Source organism: Triticum aestivum, chromosome 7A, assembly GCF_018294505.1.
Source record: "Triticum aestivum cultivar Chinese Spring chromosome 7A, IWGSC CS RefSeq v2.1, whole genome shotgun sequence".
In the NCBI taxonomy this organism is placed as follows: domain Eukaryota; kingdom Viridiplantae; phylum Streptophyta; class Magnoliopsida; order Poales; family Poaceae; genus Triticum; species Triticum aestivum.
In genome coordinates, this window is record NC_057812.1 from 629595822 (window position 1) to 629617002 (window position 21181).

Genomic DNA, 21181 nt, shown 5'->3' on the forward strand with positions numbered 1-21181 from the left:
TTTGTGCATTGACTGTAACCTCTTCGCTTCTTTGAAACATTCCTATGCTTTTTATTTCAGCAATCAAGTATCTTTTCAACACTGTGGGATTTTCAATAGCCCGGTCTTTGTTGTTGACTGCTGTCCTTTTCTTCTTGATTGCAGTGAAAAGCTTGTTCTGGAATCTGGACTAGGTCTGCGTGAAGAGGAAAAGCGCGTGGGCATGATTGAGATCAGGCATTTGGTTACCACCCCACGCCGTGTTTGCCAATTGCCATCACAGCTCAACAAGTATGCAAACACTTCTGGCACTAGCTCTGATCTGAAGTTGACATGTATTTAACCAAGCAGACATCAGTTGATACAAATGATGTTAGGTTTTCGGAGCGTACACTTTGCTGTCAAAATGTTCTTTTTATCACAACTGCTAGTGTTCTTTCGTGTATTTTAGTTGGTTACAAGAAATAATCGTGTACTTCTGACGATGCTACAACGCTGTAGCATCTCTGATTGCTTTTACATTTGTATGCGCTTCACTACGTCGTAATCTAGCTAAACTACTGTTGTCTCCTTTGTTTCTTGGCCTCTGGCTACAGCCCAACCTTGATGATCATGAGAAGCGAACCTTGTACCTATTTTCAGCCGTGTGTCTTGGTCCAAAGAAATCTAGTACTCCCTCCGATCCGGATTACTTTGACGCAGCCTCTATACAATTTAAGTAAAACATTGTATAGAGGTTGCATCAATTAATTTGGATAAGAGGGAGTAATTTGTTCTACATGAACATTTTTGTTTTGTAGGCTCACAGTCTATAGAATTACTTTTTCCGTATGGATCCATTTGCACAATGCTCCTATGCTTGAGTAGTTTACACTATTACTTTGTGCATTGACTGTAACCTTTACAGAGTATTCATATGCTTTTTATTTGAGCAATCGAATATCATCTCAGTATTGTGGAATTTTATAGAGTGACATGATACTAAAGACCTATGTTTTTCCCCTTTGCTCATAAAAATAGAAAATAGCAGACGCTGAGAAGGCTCCTTCTGTTGGCCAAATGGTCAGCAGTCCATACACGGTTTTTTACACCAGAGGGTCAGGTTGGATAAACACCTGACACCAAGTATATATAGTGACTAAAAACAATTGCTAGAAATGCTCTAATGGTGTAAAAGAAAAAGGTTTCCTTTAATTGCCTTCAGCCTGACTGTGATACTGCTGTTTGACTGTTTCCCGTTGAAACAAAATGCCGTTCGAAGATGCCCCCGCCCACCGGGTCCCGCTTGTCAGGCCTTCCCCTGACCTCCGGGCTCCCCCGCCGCCCCACCGAATCAGCGCCGCCGTAACCACCAGCGTCACCGCGCAATGAGATCCCGCGGCTTCTTATGCGTAGCGTCGCGTCGCCAAGACCTGCCGCGGTCTTACTCCGGCCCGCGTCGCGTCGGCCTAGCGCGTCCAGCGCGTGCTCGAGGGCCTCCGCCTCCACCTCGTCCGCCCTCGCCGCGCCGGCGCCCGCTCGAATCGAGCACCCGCCGACTTGCCTTGCCCGTGACCACCTCCCTCTACAAAAGCATATGCCGGGCAACCCCCAGCGAGTTTGCCCATGAACCTCTCGGATGCCCCGGAGGTGAGGTTGGGATCGAGTCCCCCGCCGCAGATCTTCCAGACCGGTCTCATAGTGCGCCATTGGACTCTATCTAATTTCCCCCTCATTTAATTGTGCAGCTTCCCGCGCCGGAGATTGAGATGGTCGCCGTCTTCCCCACCGCCGGCAAAAGTTGTCTGCTACCGCGTCTCGCGTGCTCAGGTGAGTTTTCTCTGCAACCTCTGCTGCAGTCTTGCTTGCTATCACCGAGCAAGGGTGAAACTACTAGATTTGGTGTTACCGTTGTAAGCGGAGAAAATGTGAAGGAAAAGAAATATCTGGGGTGCCAATTACAGCATGGATCGAGACAACGACGACACTGAGTACATTCAAACCATTATTACAACTTTATTACATGGAATACAATGCATCTCCAATCATAGAACATGAAATCCATCTAGTTTCCCTATGGCGCCTATTTCGATATCGATCCAGACAGTTAAAGTACGACAATACTGAGTACATTCAAACAACTACAACTTCAATATATGGAATACAACCGCATCTGCAATCACAAGCACTACATTTGTATAGTACATATATCTGTATTATATAACATCTGAATCTCTTTTAAATATGCACATCTGTGTTAATTATAACATCTCCAGGTGCAACTCATCTAGTTTTCCTTATACAAAAGGATTAGGATCATGTTGAATGAGATTCAAGCTATAGCTTGGAGCAGTCTTGGTATAGGAGGCATCGTAATCTTAACTAGTCCTTCAAGAATCTGAAGCACCCGTTCCATTGTTGGCCGATCAAGCTCCTCATCTTGGATGCACCAACATGCAACCTTGCAAGCCAGTTCAACTTCATCCAAATTGACATCACCATGTAGCTTGTGATCTACCAAACTCCCGACATCTCCTTCAAGAAGCTTTTGTGCGGCATGCACAGGGAAATACACGCCAAGGTTGCCACTGCTAGTACATGGTGCCCATGAGTTTCTCTTTCCAGATATTATTTCCAGCAACATCATCCCGTAGCTATACACATCAACTTTTGGTGTAATGGCAATGCCACTAATCCATTCAGGTGCAAGGTACCCGGAAGTTCCTCTCGTTGTAGTCAGTACTCGGCTAAATTCCCTTCCCAAAAGCTTTGCCATCCCAAAGTCTGCAACTTTGGGAATTAGTGAATCATCAAGAAGTATGTTTTCTGGCTTAATATCACAGTGTATGATGCAGTCTCGACAGCTCTCATGCAAATAAGCTAACCCTCTAGCAACCCCCAGGGCTATCTGATATCTAATAGTCCAACTCAATATCGTTGAATTGTTTCGAAATAGATTGACATCAAGAGAGCGATTTGACATGTGTTCATAAACAAGCAACCTCTTGGAACCCTCACAACAAAAACCGACAAGCTTAACTAAATTGATGTGTTGGACAGTTCCAATTGAGCTCACTTCAGCTCTGAATTGCTTCTCTCCTTGATAAGCACCGTCAAGCCTTTTCACTGCTATAGCTACCGAGTCATTTAAATAACCCTTGAATACAGAACCAAAACTGCCTGCCCCCAACTTATCTGTGAATTTTGTTGTGGCATGTTGTAAATCAGTGTATCTAAATGCAATGATTCTATTGCAACCTTGAACACCATTGAGTATATGGCTAGAGCTCGTGCTTTTGTTTCTCCAAATCATTACCAGGACAACAAGTGCAAATAAAACTAGAGCAGAAACACATGTACCAGTTGCAACTCCAATAACAATCCCCTTTCTGTTGTTTTTCACTCCATGGAAATCTTTGGCAGAAACACGCAGGTAAAGAGTTTCTCCAGTTGAACTTGAAGTACCACTGCATTCTAGCGCTCTTATATTGAGCAATTCATTATGCCAGATAGAACATCTTCCATCGTTGAAGGAATATGCGGCGCAAGAGCAATCACTCAGACAAACTTGTGCACACTCGCCCGCGCTTGCAGCAGCTTCTAGTTTTGGGGCATTCTCCGGAAACTCAACACACGACACAGAGTAGAACTTGTCTGTTGTATGAGTTGTGCTTTTGTTGCTAATGCAGTCTAACGGAGTATTTCTTGAGCACCCACCTGTTCGATCTTCTAGCTCCCAATCCTTTGGGGATGTTATGGTGAAGCCCTCCATGCAGTTGCAATGTGGAAGCGCATTATCATTGCAAATTGTGAAAGATCCACAGATTGCAAAGACATCACACTGAAGTTTCGGTTGGGCATAGATCATTGTCCAATCCTGTGAGTCCTCCAGCCAAATGAACGCTTTTCTTTGACCTGAGACGTCCATTACATTACGAGTAACCATAGATTTATTGACTAAGTTAACTGTCAAATACCTCTCTTGGTCATTGATGACAAATGTTGTGTTGAAAACTGGGTTGCTGACTTTCATCTCTGGTATTGAGGGAAAATATTCGCCGTTCCATACACCTGTCGACCAATATTGTATGGAGGAGTTCAATGGTGTAAGCATGAACTGTTTGAGACCACTGGGGTCTAACGCATAACAATAGACACCGGTAGCTGGATTGTTCAAGTTCTTCCAAGGAACAAGGCGGCGATTCAGGCCAGTGACCTTGTCCCATCCTAACTTCGCCCCAGGGAAAAGTGTATCTGTGGGATGATCAAAGCTCTGCCACAGAACTTCTGATGAGTTTGAAAAGTCTGTTAGGACGAGATTTCCACTACTCAAGAGCATAGCAGTGGTGCTATTTCTTGTGATGTTTGCTTGAGTACTCCAGATTATGGACTTGGTGGACCGGTTCAAGATGACAAGGTTGCCATCCTGGGAGATTGTGAGCTCTAGTGAGGTGGTGCTCTTGATTGGTGTATCCCTATTTGCAACCCATGCAGAAGTAAATTTGGGGACTGTTTTGAACCATATGCCAAGGTACCAGTTGGTTGTGTCTTGGGAGGGTTTGCTGCTGCTTGTGTTGAAGAAGCCAAGCGCGTACCTGCCATTTTCGGAGACGAGCTTGTCGTTGACAGTAAGTGCTTGGCCGGCCAAGATGGTGTCTATCGCGGCAGAATTTGCTTGGGTGCACAGGAAGAGGAGCAAGATGAAATCTATGAGGAGATGCATGATGAAATGAAGAGGATGGCAAACCTGAAGATGCAGATACTGCAGATATAAGTGCTCAACCCTCAATTGTCTGGTCATAGCCGTAAAAGGTGTTAAACAACGTGACAAGTTGTATGCGCCCGAAGGCTGACTACCGAAGGTTGTAGTTCAGGATAGACTAGGAGTTTGTTATAGTTTATATTCTTGTTATCTTGAATGACTATCTCTAGTCTATCCCTTGTTCTCCAAGATTGTAATCCCAACAACTTTGTACGCTATCAGGGAGGTCACGACCCTGCCTATAAACACGAAGCCGTCGGCCCTGGCAAAGGCACGACGTTCCTAGCCTTTCTCACATGGTAATCAGAGCCTAACTCTTCCATCCATCTAGCCCCAGCCCTCCATCGCACAAGCCTTCGCCATGGCATCCTCCAGCTCATCCAACTCCACCCTTACCGGCCAAATTACCGAGAAGCTCACCCGCACAAACTTCATCCTCTGGCGCACACAGATCACGCCGCAGCTCAGAGGCGCGGGCGTCTATGGCTACGTTGACGGCAGCACGCCGGAACCAGCCAAGACAGTCGTCACCAAGGACAAGGACGGGAAGGAGACGGCCGCACCAAACCCCCTTCATCCGATCTGGTTCCGAGAAGATCAACAGGTACTTGGTTATCTTCTGAACAATCTGTCCAAGGAAGTACTCGTGCAGGTGACCTCGATCTGCCATGCACACGAGCTATGGACAGTGCTGGCGAACATGTTTTCGTCCCAGTCGCTGTCGCGCATCAACAACATCCGCGTCGCCCTTGCGAACGCACAGAAGGGAAACCAGTCCGTTGCGACCTTCTTCGCGCACATGCGCTCCCTCGCCGATGAGCTTGCTGCTGCAGGCAAGCCACTCGGCGACGACGAGCTCATCTCCTACATCACGGCCGGCCTCGACATGGAGTACCAACCCCTCGTCTCCGCCCTCGACGCCCGAACTCAGCCTGTCACCCTTGATGAATTGTATGCTCAGATGAGCAACTTCGATCAAAGGGTGGCGCTGTTCCAGGGCACAAACTCTGGTGGTGGCGGCTTCAAGTCCTCTGCTAACGCTGCTGTGCGTGGCCGAGGTGGTGGATCACGCTACCGCGGGCCAACCCGCGGCAGAGGAAACAACAGCAACAACACCCGCGGCGACCGCGGTGATCGCGGTGACCGTGGCGACCGCGGCGACTCTCGCGGCAGTGGTGGCCGGCCCTCCTACACCAACAATAGGGGCGGTCGCCGCAACTCCTCCAACAAGCGCCCCGACGCCGTACGTTGTCAGATCTGTGGAAAACCCGGCCACACAGCCAAAGACTGTTGGTACAGGTTCGATGACGACGGTGACTCGTCCTCGGATGAGAAGGTGGCCGGGGCAGCTGATGGCTCATATGGAGTAGACACAAACTGGTATGTGGATAGCGGTGCAACCAACCACATCACCGGTGAACTCGAGAAGGTGACCATGCGTGAGAAATACTGCGGCAAAGACCACATCCACACTGCTAGTGGAGAAGGTATGAAGATTCGTCATGTTGGTCACTCAATTATTAATACCCCCCATAGAAAAATTCATCTTCGAAAAATCTTGCATGTCCCTAGTGCTCATAAAAACCTTCTCTCCGTTCATCGTATTGCTATTGATAATCATGTCTTCCTTGAGTTTCACCCCTTCTATTTTTTGATCAAGGATCAGGCAACGAAGAAGGTGCTTTATCTAGGTAGATGCGTTCGTGGGCTCTACCCTTTGATTCCGGAGATTAGAAGGTTCAATAAACAAGTTTTCAGTGCCACCAAGCTATCTTCAACACGGTGGCACGATCGATTAGGGCATGCAGCTTTTCCTTTAGTTAAACGTTTGCTTAGGAAAAATAAACTCTCATATGTTGGAGAGCACAATGTCGAAACAATTTGTGATTCATGTCAGAAAGCTAAAAGTCATCAGTTGCCGTATTCTATTTCCACTAGTATTTCTACCAAGCCTTTACAACTCATTTTTTCTGATGTTTGGGGACCTGCCCCAGCGTCTGTTGGTAGACATGCATACTACGTGAGTTTCATTGATGATTTTAGCAAATTCTCTTGGATCTATCTTCTTAAGAAGAGATCCGACGTGTTTCAAGTCTTTCTCAATTTCCAAGCTCTCGTTGAACGCAAGTTTGACACCAAAATCATCGCCCTCCAATCTGATTGGGGAGGTGAATATGAGAAGCTAAACTCATTTTTCCAAAAACTTGGCATAGCCCATCACGTGTCATGTCCGCATGCCCATCAACAGAATGGGTCTGCCGAGCGCAAACACAGGCACATAGTAGAAGTTGGCCTTGCTCTCTTGGCAAGAGCATCCATGCCACTCAAGTTTTGGGATGAAGCATTCCTTACGGCCGTTCATCTCATAAATATATTGCCTAGTCGGGTCATTAACAATGACACACCCACTGAAAGACTCCTTCATACCAAGCCTGACTACAACTCTCTTCGTGTTTTTGGCTGTGCCTGTTGGCCAAATCTTAGACCATATAACAATCGCAAGCTCATGTATCGATCAAAACAGTGTGTCTTCATTGGATACAGTGCACAACATAAAGGAGTCAAGTGCCTTGATGTCTCCACCGGTCGAGTATACATATCACGTGATGTTGTTTTCGATGAAACCAAATTCCCCTTTGCTGATCTTCATCCCAATGCCGGCGCACTCCTTAGAAAAGAAATTCTTCTTCTACCGTCGCATCTTTCCGGTATTGATCATGGGGGAGAAAATAATTGTGATGATCATACGTTGACTAATCCTCATAACCCTGTGCATGAGTCTGATGATGCAGATACAGCAGCTGATGATGAAGAAAACGGTGCAAAAATCGCTGAAAATGATGAAGAAACCAGGCGACATTTTATGTGCCAGAATCTTGGAGGCATATCCTCCTCGGGATTGGAACGGCAGCAGTTCGGCAGCGAATCTGCTCCGGGACTCGTGCGGCAGCAGGGCGGCGGCAGCGCAGAAACCGCGTCGCCTGCGCTTGCGCCCATCAGGAGCCGCGCCAACGACTCTGATTCCGCCACGCGGGCGCCACCGACCGGTCCAGACGCTCCGTCGGGCCCGCGCCAGTCTAGTCACTCCACGCGGCAGGCCGAGAGCCGCTGGCCCGCGAGTGGGCCTCGCTGCTACGCGCGCCGCCCGCAAACCGGCGCTGATCCAATCAGGGGGTCGGGCGCGCGATCCGGAGCGGATTCTGCCGCTGATTTGTCCAGGGGCCCAGGCGCGCGATCCAGGGCGGATCCTGTCGCCGCCACAGGGACTGGTGCGGGATCTTCTGCGCCGCCTACGCCCGCTCCGTCATCTGCAACAGCCACAGAAGATCCGGCTGCGCCTGACGCGGCTGCAACACCAGGAGAATCCACCTCGGGATCGGCTGGTGCAGATTCTCCCGGATCTTCTGTGCCCGTGTCTTCACCACGCCTTCCACGCACGCGTCTACAAAAGGGAGTGATTCAGCCTATAAATTATAAAACCAAGTTTGGTCCTGCATGTTACACAGGAGAACCACGCACACTTGATGAGGCCCTAGGAGATGCACGGTGGAGGAAAGCTATGGAAGAAGAACACGTGGCACTCCAGAAAAACAAAACGTGGCATTTGGTTTCCCCACCACGAGGTAAAAACTTGATCGATTGCAAGTGGGTTTACAGAATTAAAAGTAAATCTGATGGAACCATAGACCGCTATAAGGCCAGACTTGTAGCTAAAGGTTACAAACAGCGATATGGTATTGACTATGAGGATACTTTTAGTCCTGTTGTAAAGGCTGCTACTATTCGTCTTGTGTTATCAATTGCTGTTTCCAGGGGCTGGAGACTTAGGCAGCTAGATGTACAGAACGCGTTTCTGCATGGTGTTCTGGAAGAGGAAGTATACATGAAACAACCTCCCGGGTTCGTCGACAAAAACTCACCCTCTCATGTTTGTAGGCTTGATAAAGCTCTTTATGGACTAAAGCAGGCACCCCGAGCATGGTACTCACGTCTCAGTCAAAAGTTACAAGCACTTGGCTTTGTTCCATCCAAATCAGATACTTCATTGTTCATTTATAGAAAGGCAAATACATGAATATTTGTGCTTATCTATGTTGATGATATTATTGTCACTAGTTCTTCTGATGAGGCAGTGGCAGGACTGTTGAAAGACCTGAGTGCTGAGTTTGCTCTTAAGGATCTGGGTGATTTGCTTAGGAATTGAAGTAAGGAAACTTGAGGATGGCCTTCATCTATCCCAAGAAAAGTATGCTAATGATCTGGTAAGAAGGGTTGGTTTGCAAGGATGTAAGCCTGTACCAACTCCTTTGTCTAGTACGGAAAAGCTGTCTCTTACTGAAGGAGATCCCTTGAATCAAGAGGATAGCACCAGGTATAGAAGTCTAGTAGGAGCACTTCAATATCTCACTCTGACAAGACCTGATATTTCCTTTGCTGTTAACAAAGTATGTCAGTTTCTTCATGCTCCTACCACAGTTCATTGGACTGCTGCAAAGCGTATTGTTAGATATGTAAAGCATACTATGAATCTTGGTCTCACCTTCAGCAAGTCCTCATCTACACTTGTCAGTGCTTTCTCTGACTCTGATTGGGCAGGATGCCTAGATGATAGACGTTCTACTGGTGGGTTTGCAGTGTTCTTTGGACCCAACCTCATATCATGGTGTGCAAGAAAACAAGCAACCGTATCAAGGTCAAGTACAGAGGCTGAGTATAAGGCATTGGCAAATGCCACAGCAGAAATCATTTGGGTTCAGTCCATGCTGAAAGAGCTTGGTGTGAAGCACAGTCAAGCTCCATGTTTGTGGTGTGACAATCTTGGTGCCACCTATCTGTCTGCTAATCCGGTCTTTCATGCAAGGACAAAACACATTGAAATAGATTTTCATTTTGTGAGAGAACGTGTTGCTAATAAACAATTGGAAATTCGTTTTGTGCATTCAAGGGACCAGGTTGCAGATGGCTTCACCAAGGCACTACCTACAAGGAATCTTGAAGAATTCAAACGTAATCTCAACTTGCGAAGTTGTGATTAAGGGAGGGTGTTAAACAACGTGACAAGTTGTATGCGCTCGAAGGCTGACTACCGAAGGTTGTAGTTCAGGATAGACTAGGAGTTTGTTATAGTTTATATTCTTGTTTTCTTGAATGACTATCTCTAGTCTATCCCTTGTTCTCCAAGATTTTAATCCCAACAACTTTGTACGCTATCAGGGAGGTCGCGACCCTGCCTATAAACACGAAGCCGTCGGCCCTGGCAAAGGCACGACGTTCCTAGCCTTTCTCACAAAAGGCACGGTGGAGCCAAAAGTCAAGAGTTCATGATAACCATACAAACCGGTGGAAAACTGAATAGTATCAGCAGTCTTATTCTGGACTCCTTTTTTGCTTTGACAGCAGTGAAAAACTTGCTTTGGACTGGGTTTGCGTGGTGGAGACTGGAGAGTGTAGAGGAAAGAGACATGTGTGGGCATGATCAAAGTATTCGCTATCACAACATGACAAGTATGCAGACACTTCAGGCGCTGGCTTGATCTGAAGGTGCCATATTTTTAAGAAAATAAACCTCAATTAATACAAATCATATTAAGTTTTTGGTTCTATTATACACTTTGCTGTAAAGTTTTGTTTTGGCCACAACTGTTTGTATTCTTTCATGTATTTAAGAGGGCAGCAGCCATGGCATCTTTAGTTACAACAAATAATCTAGTACTTGTGACGACACTACAACTCTGATCTGATTGCTTTTACTTCTGTCACTATGTAATCTCACTAACTCCAGTTGTTTCCTTTCCTGTATTGGCTGCAGCTCGACCCTGATGATCTAAAAAGAAAGCCTTGTACACATCGTCAGTAGCGTCTCTCCGTCCAAAGAAATCTAGTATTTTTTTCTACATGAACTTTTTGATTTGTAGGATTGCAGTCTATTGAATTAATTTAGTATGGATACATTTGCACAATATTACATTTTTTTGTTCATTGGCTGCAACCTCTTGGAAACATTCCTAATTTTTTTTATGAGCAACTAAATATCCTTTCAATGCTGTGGGAATAATGACATTAAAAATCCATGTTTTTTTTTCGCTTCTGTGTTCTGAGAATGTGTCTTGTGCCGTCACCCATGTGGTGCAACCGTCGCACCTGACCTTGAAATTACATACTAAAAGTTATGTTTTCTTTTCCCCGTAAATGTGAACACAGTATATATTTTTCTCCATTTTAAACTGTAGCCCAAGACATTTTCTTTTTAAAAACCACTAAGTCAAATAGTAGTTATTTCAAACTAGGCTGTGAATTGTGGCTCGTTAGATTGGCCCTTTTTTTAATGGTTATATCTCAGTAAGACCAGTACAAATGAACTTGTTTTTTTTGTGTGTGTTCCTGAGCTGTGGTTTAAATCTGGACCAGGAATTTCACAACTTGACAAATCCTCGAGAAGAGAAGATAAGGAGACGGGAGGATGGGTCACCTGCTCAGCTTGTGTGGCCGGAGCCGTGCCGCTCATGAAGGAGTAGAGATAGCAGATACAGGCCGCTGGAGCCGAAAGTATAGCAAACACAAAGAGATTTTAGGCATGCCAAAATGCCACAGGGGCAGAAGAGAAACGAGTAGAGACAATGGAACACCATGACAAACATTCTATCCGGTGCAAAATCAAATGGGGGCGGACCGTTGGAAGATGCTGATGACTGCGGAACGTCGGGCTTCAGATTTGGAGCTGACCAAGGATATTTTACATCTGTTTGGGGCTGCATCTGGTCTTGAGGCGAATATTCAGAAGAGCAGTGATGTACCAATCCAATGTTCTGTCGACGAATTGGCTGTTCTTCTCCAGGAGCATTTGCCTTGTGAGGTGAAAGAGCTTCCTTGCAAACATCTTGGCCTCCCTTTGCCCATCAAATAGTTAATTAATTGCCCTTACTAATTGCCTTCAGCATGGCTGTGTTTCTGCTGTTTCCCATTACGAAATATGTATGTGGCAACCGTGTGGCAGATTGCAAAACTGCCACACGATCTCATCAATCGATCCCTTCGTCAAACCCACCCACCCAGTCACCCACGATCCCCACCTATCTATCGCGTTGCTACCCTGCGCAGAATCTCATGGTCGGCGGCGTGTCTGCGCAGAATCTCATGGTCGCCGGCCACGCCGCCGCCCATGCCAGTCCGTGCCCCCAAGCTCGACACGCTTGCTAGCCCTTCGTCCCTGCTGATCCACTCTGCCGAGCGCTGCCACCGTCGTCAGCGCGAGTCCCGGCCGCCGCGCTTGCGTGCTTCCCCATCTCAGCGAACTTCCTTCTCAGGCGGTCGTGATGGGAAGGCGGAGGAGGGCCATGGTGGGGCGGGCAGCGGTGCTCTCCCTTGAAGCAGGGCTAGAAGCAAGGCGGCGAGTGCCCATCTCATTGCCGGGAAGGCGGGCGGGCGACGACTGCCGGCATGGGTGCTGCTGCTGCTGCGGCCACACGCGACAAGCGGTGGCAGATAGCCTAACGAGTTGCTGTAACGGGTGCGCGGCTCACAACCGGGAAGACGAGGGGCAGCGGTGTCCGGTGCTCACCCAGTAGCCGGAGAGGCCAACGACGGCGGCCGACGTTGTTGCTGCTAGTGCTGCGGCGTCCACGCGTGACGAGCTGTTGCGGCCACGGACCAAGATCCATTCAGCAAGCAGCAGTTTTTCATACTTGTTGTTTGATTGATCCATTTAACTGCAAGAGTGCACGTCTCTGTATTGCGGACATGGACCAAGATCAGCAGTTGTTTGATCCATTGAGCTCTGGCTCATGCGACTACTTCTAATGATGATGATGCTTTTTACAAGTGCCAGTAGTAGCTTGAAGGAAAGAGCCTCCTGTTGATGAAAATAGAATGATGCTAGCATCAATTTTGAAGCAGCAGCAGCAGATCTAGCATCAATTTTGTTCTCTCTTGAGGTGAATAGAGTACTCATCTTTTCTTTGGTTGAAATTTTGCTCATAAATAGGGGGTTATATGTTGATGATAAATCATGGTTGTTGAAAATAGTCTCGCAAGAGGTGAAGAACTAAATCCAGTATATTTTATCTGTTCTTTCCCAAATCAAACACACACTTAGATACAAACATCGCGGTAACTTTTACCCAGGGAAAAAAGTGTTGGAAAATATACCCGGTAATTGATGTGTAAATATCATGGTAATATACGCACAAAAGAGCTGATAACTCATATACAAATATCACGCTAATTTTGGACCCTAGGAAAATGTTCTTGAAAACATACCCTGATAAATTACGTGAAAATAATATGGTAATATATGAAAAACATACCCGATAAATTACATACAAACGACACAGTAACTTTTACCAAAGAAAGAAAAACATTGTTGAAAAACATACTCAGTAACTTATATAAAAATACCATGGTAATATACGAACCACCTATCCGATAACCTACTTACAAACACCACGGTAACTTTAACCAAGGATGGGAAATTATTGAAAAACATCATTGATAACTTAAATGAAAATAGTACGGTAATATATGAACCACATGCCCGATAAGTTACTTATAAACATCATGTAACTTTGACCAAAGGGGGTGGGATTGCTAAAAACATCCCCGATAACTTATGTGAAAATAGCACGGTAATTAAAGAACTGTGTACCTGATAACTTACGTACAAATACCGCGGTAACTTTGACCAAGGAGAGAAAAAGTTATTGGAAACATAACCCACTCCCCCTGATAAATTATGTAATAATAGCACGGTAATGCACGAATTACATACCTGATAACTTAAGTACAAACACCGCTGTAACTTTTGACCAAGGGGGAAAAATTGCTGAAAAATATAACCCCATTAACTTATGTATAAATACCAAGGTGAATAACATACTACAAGGGTGGTAACTTATGTAGCCGAGGCATGTTAACTTTTGACCCAGAAAAAGAAGTCGTCGGAATATACATATCAACATGGGATATAGTTCCGAAGATCTCATGGCGACGAATCTTTTATGTGAAAACGGTTTTGCATCAGATCAATGGTTTGAGCTACAAAATTTTAAATTTTGAGAATAAGAAAAATCTAAGATGACATCGACTTTTTTGTGTTCTAATGCATACATATATATGCATGTAGAGAAGGTGTGAGAACAATGTTTATGCCTCCGGTAATTTATGTGAAAATACCACGGTAAGTTGCATACTACATGTGTGATAACTTATGTAGCCGAGGCGTGGTAACTTTTGATCTGAAAAAAAATTCGTCGGAATATACCAACATGAGATCTAGTTTTGAAGATCTCGTCGTGACGAGTCTTTTATGTCAAAACGTTTTTTACATCGGACTGACGGTTTGAACTACAAAACATTTTGAATTTTCGGAATAAGAAGAATCTTGGATGAGATCAACTTTTTTGTCTTGTGGTGCATGCATGTAATTAGAGTAATGAATGCCCGTGAAAGAAAGGTGATTCATTCTAATGCAATTATACATGTAATTAAAAAGGAAAGAGGAGGTGTGTGGTAGTTTTAGCTATGTGGCACACGTGTGACAAATATCACAGTCCATCCCGCGGCTTCCTATGCGCCACCTCGCCAAGCCCTGCCGCAGTCCTACTCCGTCCAGCGCGCGCTCGAGTGCCCCCGCCCCGTCTGCCCTCGCCGCACCGGCGCTCGCTCGAGTGGATGCCCCGGAGGCGAGGTCGGGGTCGAGTCCCCCGCCACGCCGCCGATTCCCCTGACTAGTGAGCCCCGGTGATTTCCATTCTCGTCACACTCTCATTGGACTCTTATCTAATTTTCCCCTCATTTAATTTTGCAGTTTCCAGCGCCTGGGGATTTACATCGTCGCCGTCTCCCTCACCGCCGGCAAAAACTGTCAGCTACCGCGTCTCACATGTTCGGGTGAGTTTCTGTACATTCAAGCCATTACAACTTTATTAATATATATATATATATATATATATATATATATATATATATATATATATATATATATATATATATATAGACTTGCTAAAGTGAGCCAGAGCGTAGAATTATGATTATGCGCGCTGCCCATTGAGCCGTAACTAGATTAGGAAAAAAGTAACTGCATGTGCACCCCTCCGCAGATCCACCCCACCCCACGTGGTTCCACACTTTCTTTTGATCGTAAGTGGCAAGCCGCATGTAGTAATTTGCATTTTATGTGTTACTACAGCCTGAAACTTTTCAACTTTACAATGATCAGCCATGTGAAAAATCGCTCAATTACTTTAGCAAATACTCTCGCTTTACCATTGGAGAACTCTTATTACTACTAATTCTCAATACATTTACTAGGACAATTGTCCACACAGTAACGGTTATGATGGTTGATTACTATATTCCATAGTTTTTTACGAGCCATGGAAATGGAAGCGAACACTAATAAAACAAGATCGGGCAGCAGTAACATAATAAATTCTTTTACTATGTTTCCTATTGTTCATTACTATGTCATATGTGCGCGGGATCGTGAACGAGTGGGAGGCAATAGTAATGAAATTAATATCGTTACTAGGTTTCCCACTAAATTTACTACTAGGTGGAAGAAAAATACGCGAGGTTCGATGGTTCCTTGATTACAGAGGCGAGGGAGTGGTGCGCGTAGTCTGACCGGAGCGCACGATTAGCAACTTTGCGCTCAGGCGCACTTTAGCGCAGTATATATGGAATACAACCGCATCTCCAAACATAGATTCATAGGCACTACGTTTATATAGTAAATATGTCTATAGCTTCAAATGTGTCAAATATACACATTCGTATTATAACATCTCGATATGCAACCCATCTAGTTTCCCATATACAGAAGAATTGGAACCACATGGAATGCGAGCTTTAAGCCATAGCTTCGAGGTGTCTTGGTACCGGGGGCATCCTGATCTCAACTAGCCCTTCGAGAATCTGAACTATCTGTCCCATTGTTGGTCTGTCAAGCTCGTTGTCTTGAATGCACCAACATGCAACCTTGCAAGCGAGTTCAGCCTCATCCAGACTGACATCACCATGTAGACTTTGATCGACCAAACTCCCAACGTCTCCTTCAAGAAGCTTGTGTGCGGCATGAACAGGGAAATAAACATCAAAGTTGCCACCACTAGAAAATGATGCACTTGAATTCCTTTTTCCAGATATAATTTCCAGCAACATCATCCCATAGCTATACACATCGACTTTTTGTGTAACAGCAACACCACTGATCCATTCAGGTGCAAGGTACCCTGCAGTTCCTCTCATTGTAGTCAGTACTCGGCTAAATTCCCTTCCCAAAAGCTTTGCCATTCCAAAGTCTGCAACTTTGGGAATGAATGAATCATCAAGAAGTATGTTTTCTGGCTTAATATCACAGTGTATGATGCAGTCTCGACATCCCTCATGCAAGTAGGCTAAACCTCGAGCAACCCCTATGGCTATCTGATATCTAGTAGTCCAACTCAATATCATCGGATTGTTTCGAAATAAATGGACATCAAGAGAGCGGTTTGACATGTATTCGTAAACAAGCAACCTATTGGAACCCTCACAACAGAAACCGACAAGCTTAACTAAATTGATGTGTTGGACAGCTCCAATCGAGCTCACTTCAGCTCTGAATTGCTTCTCTCCTTGATAAGCACCGTCAAGCCTTTTCACTGCTATAGCTACCGAGTCATTTAAAACCCCCTTGAATACAGAACCAAAACTGCCTGCCCCCAATTTATCTCTGAATTTTGTTGTGACATGCTGTAAATCAGTGTATCTAAAGGCAATGATTCTGGTACAACCTTGAACACAATCCAGTATATTGGAGCTCTTACTTCTGTTTCTCCAAATCTTTACCAGGAGAACAAGTGCAAATAATCCTAGAGCAGAAACACCTGTACCAGTTGCAACTCCGATAACAATCCCCTTTCTGTTGTTTTTCACTCTGTGGAAATCTTCAGCAGAAACACGAAGGTAAAGAGTTTCTCCAGTTGAACTTGTACTGCCACTACATTGCAGTGCTCTTATGTTGAGCAATTCATTATGCCAGATAGAACATCTGCTGTCACTGAAGGAATAGGCGGTGCAAGAGCAATCATTCAGGCAAACTTGTGCACATTCACTCGCGCTTGTAGCAGCTTCTACTTTTGGGGCAGTCTGAGGCGTAACACATGACACCAAGTAGAACTTATCTGTAGTATGAGTTGTGCTTTTATTGCCAATGCATTCTAACGGAGTAATTCTCGAGCAGCCACCGGTTCGATCTTGTAGATCCCAGTCCACGGGGGATGTTATGTTGAAGCCCTCCATACAATTGCAATATGGGAGCTCATTATCATTGCAAATTGTGAAAGGTCCACAGATTGCATAGACATCACACGGAGCTAGTGGTTGGGTATAGACCACTTGCCAATCCTGTGCCTGCTTGGACCAAAAGAACATCTTAACTTTACCTGAGCTGTCAATAATATTTCGAGTAACGATATCTTCTTTTACTAAATTATATGTCCAGTACATCTCTTGGTCAGTGCCAACAACTGTTGCACTTAAAAGTGGATTTTGTGTCAACATCCCTGAATTTGAGTAAAAGTTTTCGCCATTGTATATACCTGTCGACCAATATGGCATGGAGTTGTTATGTGGCGCTAGGAAGAACTGGTTTAGGCTAAACGAGAGACCTATCTCATCACTATACACACCAGTAGCTGGGTTGTTCAAGTTCTTCCAAGAAACTAAACGACGGTTGAGGCCAGTGAGCTTGTCCCATCCAAGCTTTGCTCCGGGGAGAAGTGTATCTGTGGGATGATCAAAGCTCTGCCACAGAACTGATGAGTTTGAAGAGTCTACTAGGATGAAATTTCCACTACTCAGCAGCATGGCAGTGGTGCTATTTCTTGTGATGTTTGCTTCTGTAGACCAGATTATGGACTTGGTGGACCGGTTTAAGATGACCAGATTCCCATCGTGGGAGATTGTGAGCTCCAGTGAGGTGGTGTTCTTGATTGGTGTGTCCCTATTTGCAACCCATGCAGAAGTAAGTTTGGGGACTGTATTGAACCATATGCCAAGGTACCAGTTGGTGGTGTCTTGGGAGGGTTTGCTGCTGCTTGTGTTGAAGAAGCCAAGCGCGTACCTGCCATTCTTGGAGACGAGGTTGTCGTTGACACCAAGTGCTTGGCCGGCGAAGATGGTGTCCGTCGCGGCAGAACTTGCTGGGGCGCGTAGGAAGAAGAGCAAGGTGAAAACAATGGGGAGGAAAGGCATGGTGTTCTAAAGAGGAGGGCGAGCTTGCAGCTGCAAAAGAGACCACAGATGTAATTAAGTTGGGTGCTCAGTGGTGATGGCAGTAGATAAGCACTGTGGAGTCAACAGTCAAGCACAGCAGCCAAATTAGCTGGACGAATACTATCATGTGGTGATGATCTAGTGCATGCCACCCACGGCAGGGCAGTCTGGTCTTGTTGTGGACTGGGTTTGCGTGGTGCAGAGCAGAGGAGTGAATGAGAGCATGAGCTCCAGGCATTTGGTTACCGGCTCACATCAAGGTATGACCAACACAGGCATGTCACACTTCGGGTGCTCTTTTCTTAAGCTGCCTTATAAGTATATAATACAGTTTATGATATCACACCAATCAAACCATATAATTTCTTTCTCTTTTGGAAGGCTAAATTTTTTTCCGGCTCACATGAGAAGACATGTTGTAGAATTGAAATGGCATATGGTCAAGATAGCAATGTAAAATATTGTACTAAATCAGCGACAATTAATATAGATCGGAGTGAGTAGAACATTTTAACTGGCCCAGAAGTAAAATAGGGCACACGATCAAATGTGATCGTTTGGTATCCGTGTGATCGATTTTCTCTTTTGCGCAGCAAAACTAGGCTGTCCGGTTATGGTCAGACCTTCCCCTAACCTCTCGCTCCGCCTCTCCTGGCTTGGCTTGCTGCCCTGCAGCGCCAAAGAAAGCTGCGTCGCCCTGCCCTCCTCAGCAGCACAGCGGGATGAGAGCCTGCACCCTCCTTGTGAGGAACCTGGATTCTTCATTCACCAGCCGAACGCTTGTTCAGTTACTACTTCAGAGTGTGGGCTATGTGTTGATTTTTACGGTTTCACATGTAATTCCCGTTTATAAGGAACAAGTGGTTAATGTAATCCTAATTAAACTGCTAACACTTTTGGCTCAGGTTTGGATATAAAACCTGAGATATCAAAGACCTGAATTGAAGCATTTGGGTTTTACATATTCTGCACTGTTGTTCTTCAGTTAGCTGTGGAGAAAGCTGCCCGTTTCTCCAGTTGTCATCTTCTTTCTCAAAATCCAGCGGCCTCCTTCAGTTCTCCCCGCGCCGTCGCGCTCGACCCCTCTGCCCCACCTACCCGAGCCGCCGCCTGCACGGACGCTCCCGGCCCAGCGCCCGCAGACGAGCACCTGCCGACTCGCCTCGTCCGTCCCGTCCCCCCCCCCCCCCCCCCCCCCCCCCTCTCACCGCGCCGTTGTGTCGCTCGTCGCCGGTTCGACTTCCCTCACCGGTGAGCCTCGCCCATTTCTAGTCGCGTCACAGTGTGCCGCATTCGACTCAATCTAATTCTCTCCTCATTTAATTTTCCAGGTCCCCGCATCGGAGATTGAGATCGTCACCGCCTTGCGTGCTCAGGTGAGTATTTCTTAATTTTGTTGTTGGTAAACTTATTGTGTTGTAGATGAGCTCGTTTGAATCCTCTTAGCAGGATGATTCCTCGTCCAAAGAGGAATATGACATGAACAAAGAGTATGACATTGCTTTGATCCTATGATGCACAAGATCAAGAGGCCGAAGCATGGTGGTTCCGCTTGAATTTGATGTTGCGGGTTGATGAACTATGTAACACTACTAATTAAGTTCTATTTATGTTATATTTGTTTTGGATTCGTTTGAGATGAGTTTGATATTACTTGTTTCAATATATATGCAATTGTGGAGAAGAAAAACATACCTGGATGCTCTATTACATCATCAGCTACGGCAGGAATTTTCCTGCTGTCCTATTTAACATCATCTGCTTTGACAAAAAAAACAAAGTCTCCACTACAGATTTGATGCCAGTTTTTTGACCATGACAAATCAAACTTTTTCCATGTTAAATTTCCCCAAAACAATTAGTGCCTTAAAACCTATACTCCCTCCATTCCTAAATATAAATCTTTTTAGTGATTTTAATATGGACTACATACGGATGTATATATATAGACGTAGTTTAAAGTGTAGATTCATTCGATTTGCTCCGTATGTAGTCTATACTAGAATCTCTAAAAAGACTTGTATTTGTGCTAAAAAAGGACTTATATTTAGGAACGGAGTAAGTACTTTTTTGCGCCTAAAACTGTTTTTGATACCCTATTTTGCGTCTGTTGGAGATGTTCTTACCAAGTTTGTTTCTCCAAAAAAATTACATGGAATGTACTAGTCCACACCGCTGCGATGGCCCACGGGTCCCACTAGCCAGGCTTTTCCTCGGCTGTCGGCTCCGCCTCTTGTACAGGAGATCTCCTTGTATAGCCCCGCCGCCACCACCAGCGTCACTGCAGCGGCCCTCCTCCCTCAGGCGTCGTACTGGCCTAGCTTCCGACGCGCTAGCCAAGCGTGCAGGCCGGCCGAGCACCCCAATGAGTTCGCCTCTGTCCCCTCTTATCACTTTGGCAACTCCCATCCGCAGATCCGCTCTCGGATGCGAGGCCCCACCCATTTCCTTTTCCACTTCCCCGGAGGCTCAGTCGTCGAGTGAAATCGATGAAGAAAGGGATCAAGTTTGTCTGTGTGACCCTCAAAAAAAAAAGTTTGTCTGTATGGGGAGAGGTCGTGTGGGGAAGAACTGCTTCAAGGTTCCAAAAGACATGTGGCGGCTTCTACATGCCTATATAGTCCATCGACATCATTTCACAGTCCAATAGTAGTGGGCAGTACATAATCTTATTGTGACTCGTGTTTTTTATTTAACCCCGATCAAACCCTTCCAGCCTAGCTCAAAATGTCTTCATGTTTTTCTTCTCATTCTTGTTCCGATCCATTGCTCGTCACTTGAAACGGAACGGAGACAAGAGATGACCTGAATCATCCGACTCTTCTCTTCGTTTTGTCTCACGAGCCACGAGCGACCCAGAGCCACGAGCAAGTACCAACTGTATTGGCGTGTTCAAACTTCAAACTGTTGTATACCAATCAAGTTCAGTAGTACAGTATTATTTTTGCCGATTTGTGGTTTTCTGCCAGCTACTTCTACTTCTTCCTATCCCGTTTCTGACCTGCAATCATGCAATGTAATAATAATAAGTAAAGCCTGTAGCTCCATGATTAAATTGAATCGATCAGTCCGTAACCGCTATGCAGATCGATGATAGCAGCTTTGAGCGCATTTCGTAATCGCAGGAGTTGGTCGAGTTCAACTGAAATGTCGATGCACCCACTCCCCTCCGAGGGCAATATTCCCTCAGTCCGAAAATACTTATCA

At 45.5% G+C, this 21181-nt stretch overlaps 2 protein-coding genes and 1 pseudogene across 2 annotated transcripts; 1 reads left to right on the plus strand and 2 right to left on the minus strand.

Annotated features, from left to right (window-relative positions):
• Positions 1–2290: 2290 nt before the first annotated feature.
• Positions 2291–4759, minus strand: LOC123153599 (G-type lectin S-receptor-like serine/threonine-protein kinase At2g19130). The gene has a single exon (XM_044572644.1). It carries the CDS (start codon positions 4757–4759, stop codon positions 2291–2293), a length of 2469 nt encoding a protein of 822 aa, XP_044428579.1.
• A 799-nt stretch (positions 4760–5558) lies between these two features.
• Positions 5559–5697, plus strand: LOC123155163 (uncharacterized; annotated as a pseudogene).
• A 9868-nt stretch (positions 5698–15565) lies between these two features.
• On the minus strand, positions 15566–18164 carry LOC123153831 (G-type lectin S-receptor-like serine/threonine-protein kinase At2g19130). The gene has a single exon (XM_044572758.1). The coding sequence runs from the start codon at positions 17951–17953 to the stop codon at positions 15566–15568; it is 2388 nt and encodes a 795-aa protein (XP_044428693.1). The 5' UTR covers positions 17954–18164.
• Positions 18165–21181: the final 3017 nt, after the last annotated feature.

What these genes read in the sequence shown, in the direction of transcription:
- LOC123153599 (XM_044572644.1), bottom strand. Translation starts at nt 4,759, where the DNA reads ATGACCAGACAATTGAGGGTTGAGCACTTATATCTGCAGTATCTGCAT.
- LOC123153831 (XM_044572758.1), bottom strand. Translation starts at nt 17,953, where the DNA reads ATGCCTTTCCTCCCCATTGTTTTCACCTTGCTCTTCTTCCTACGCGCC.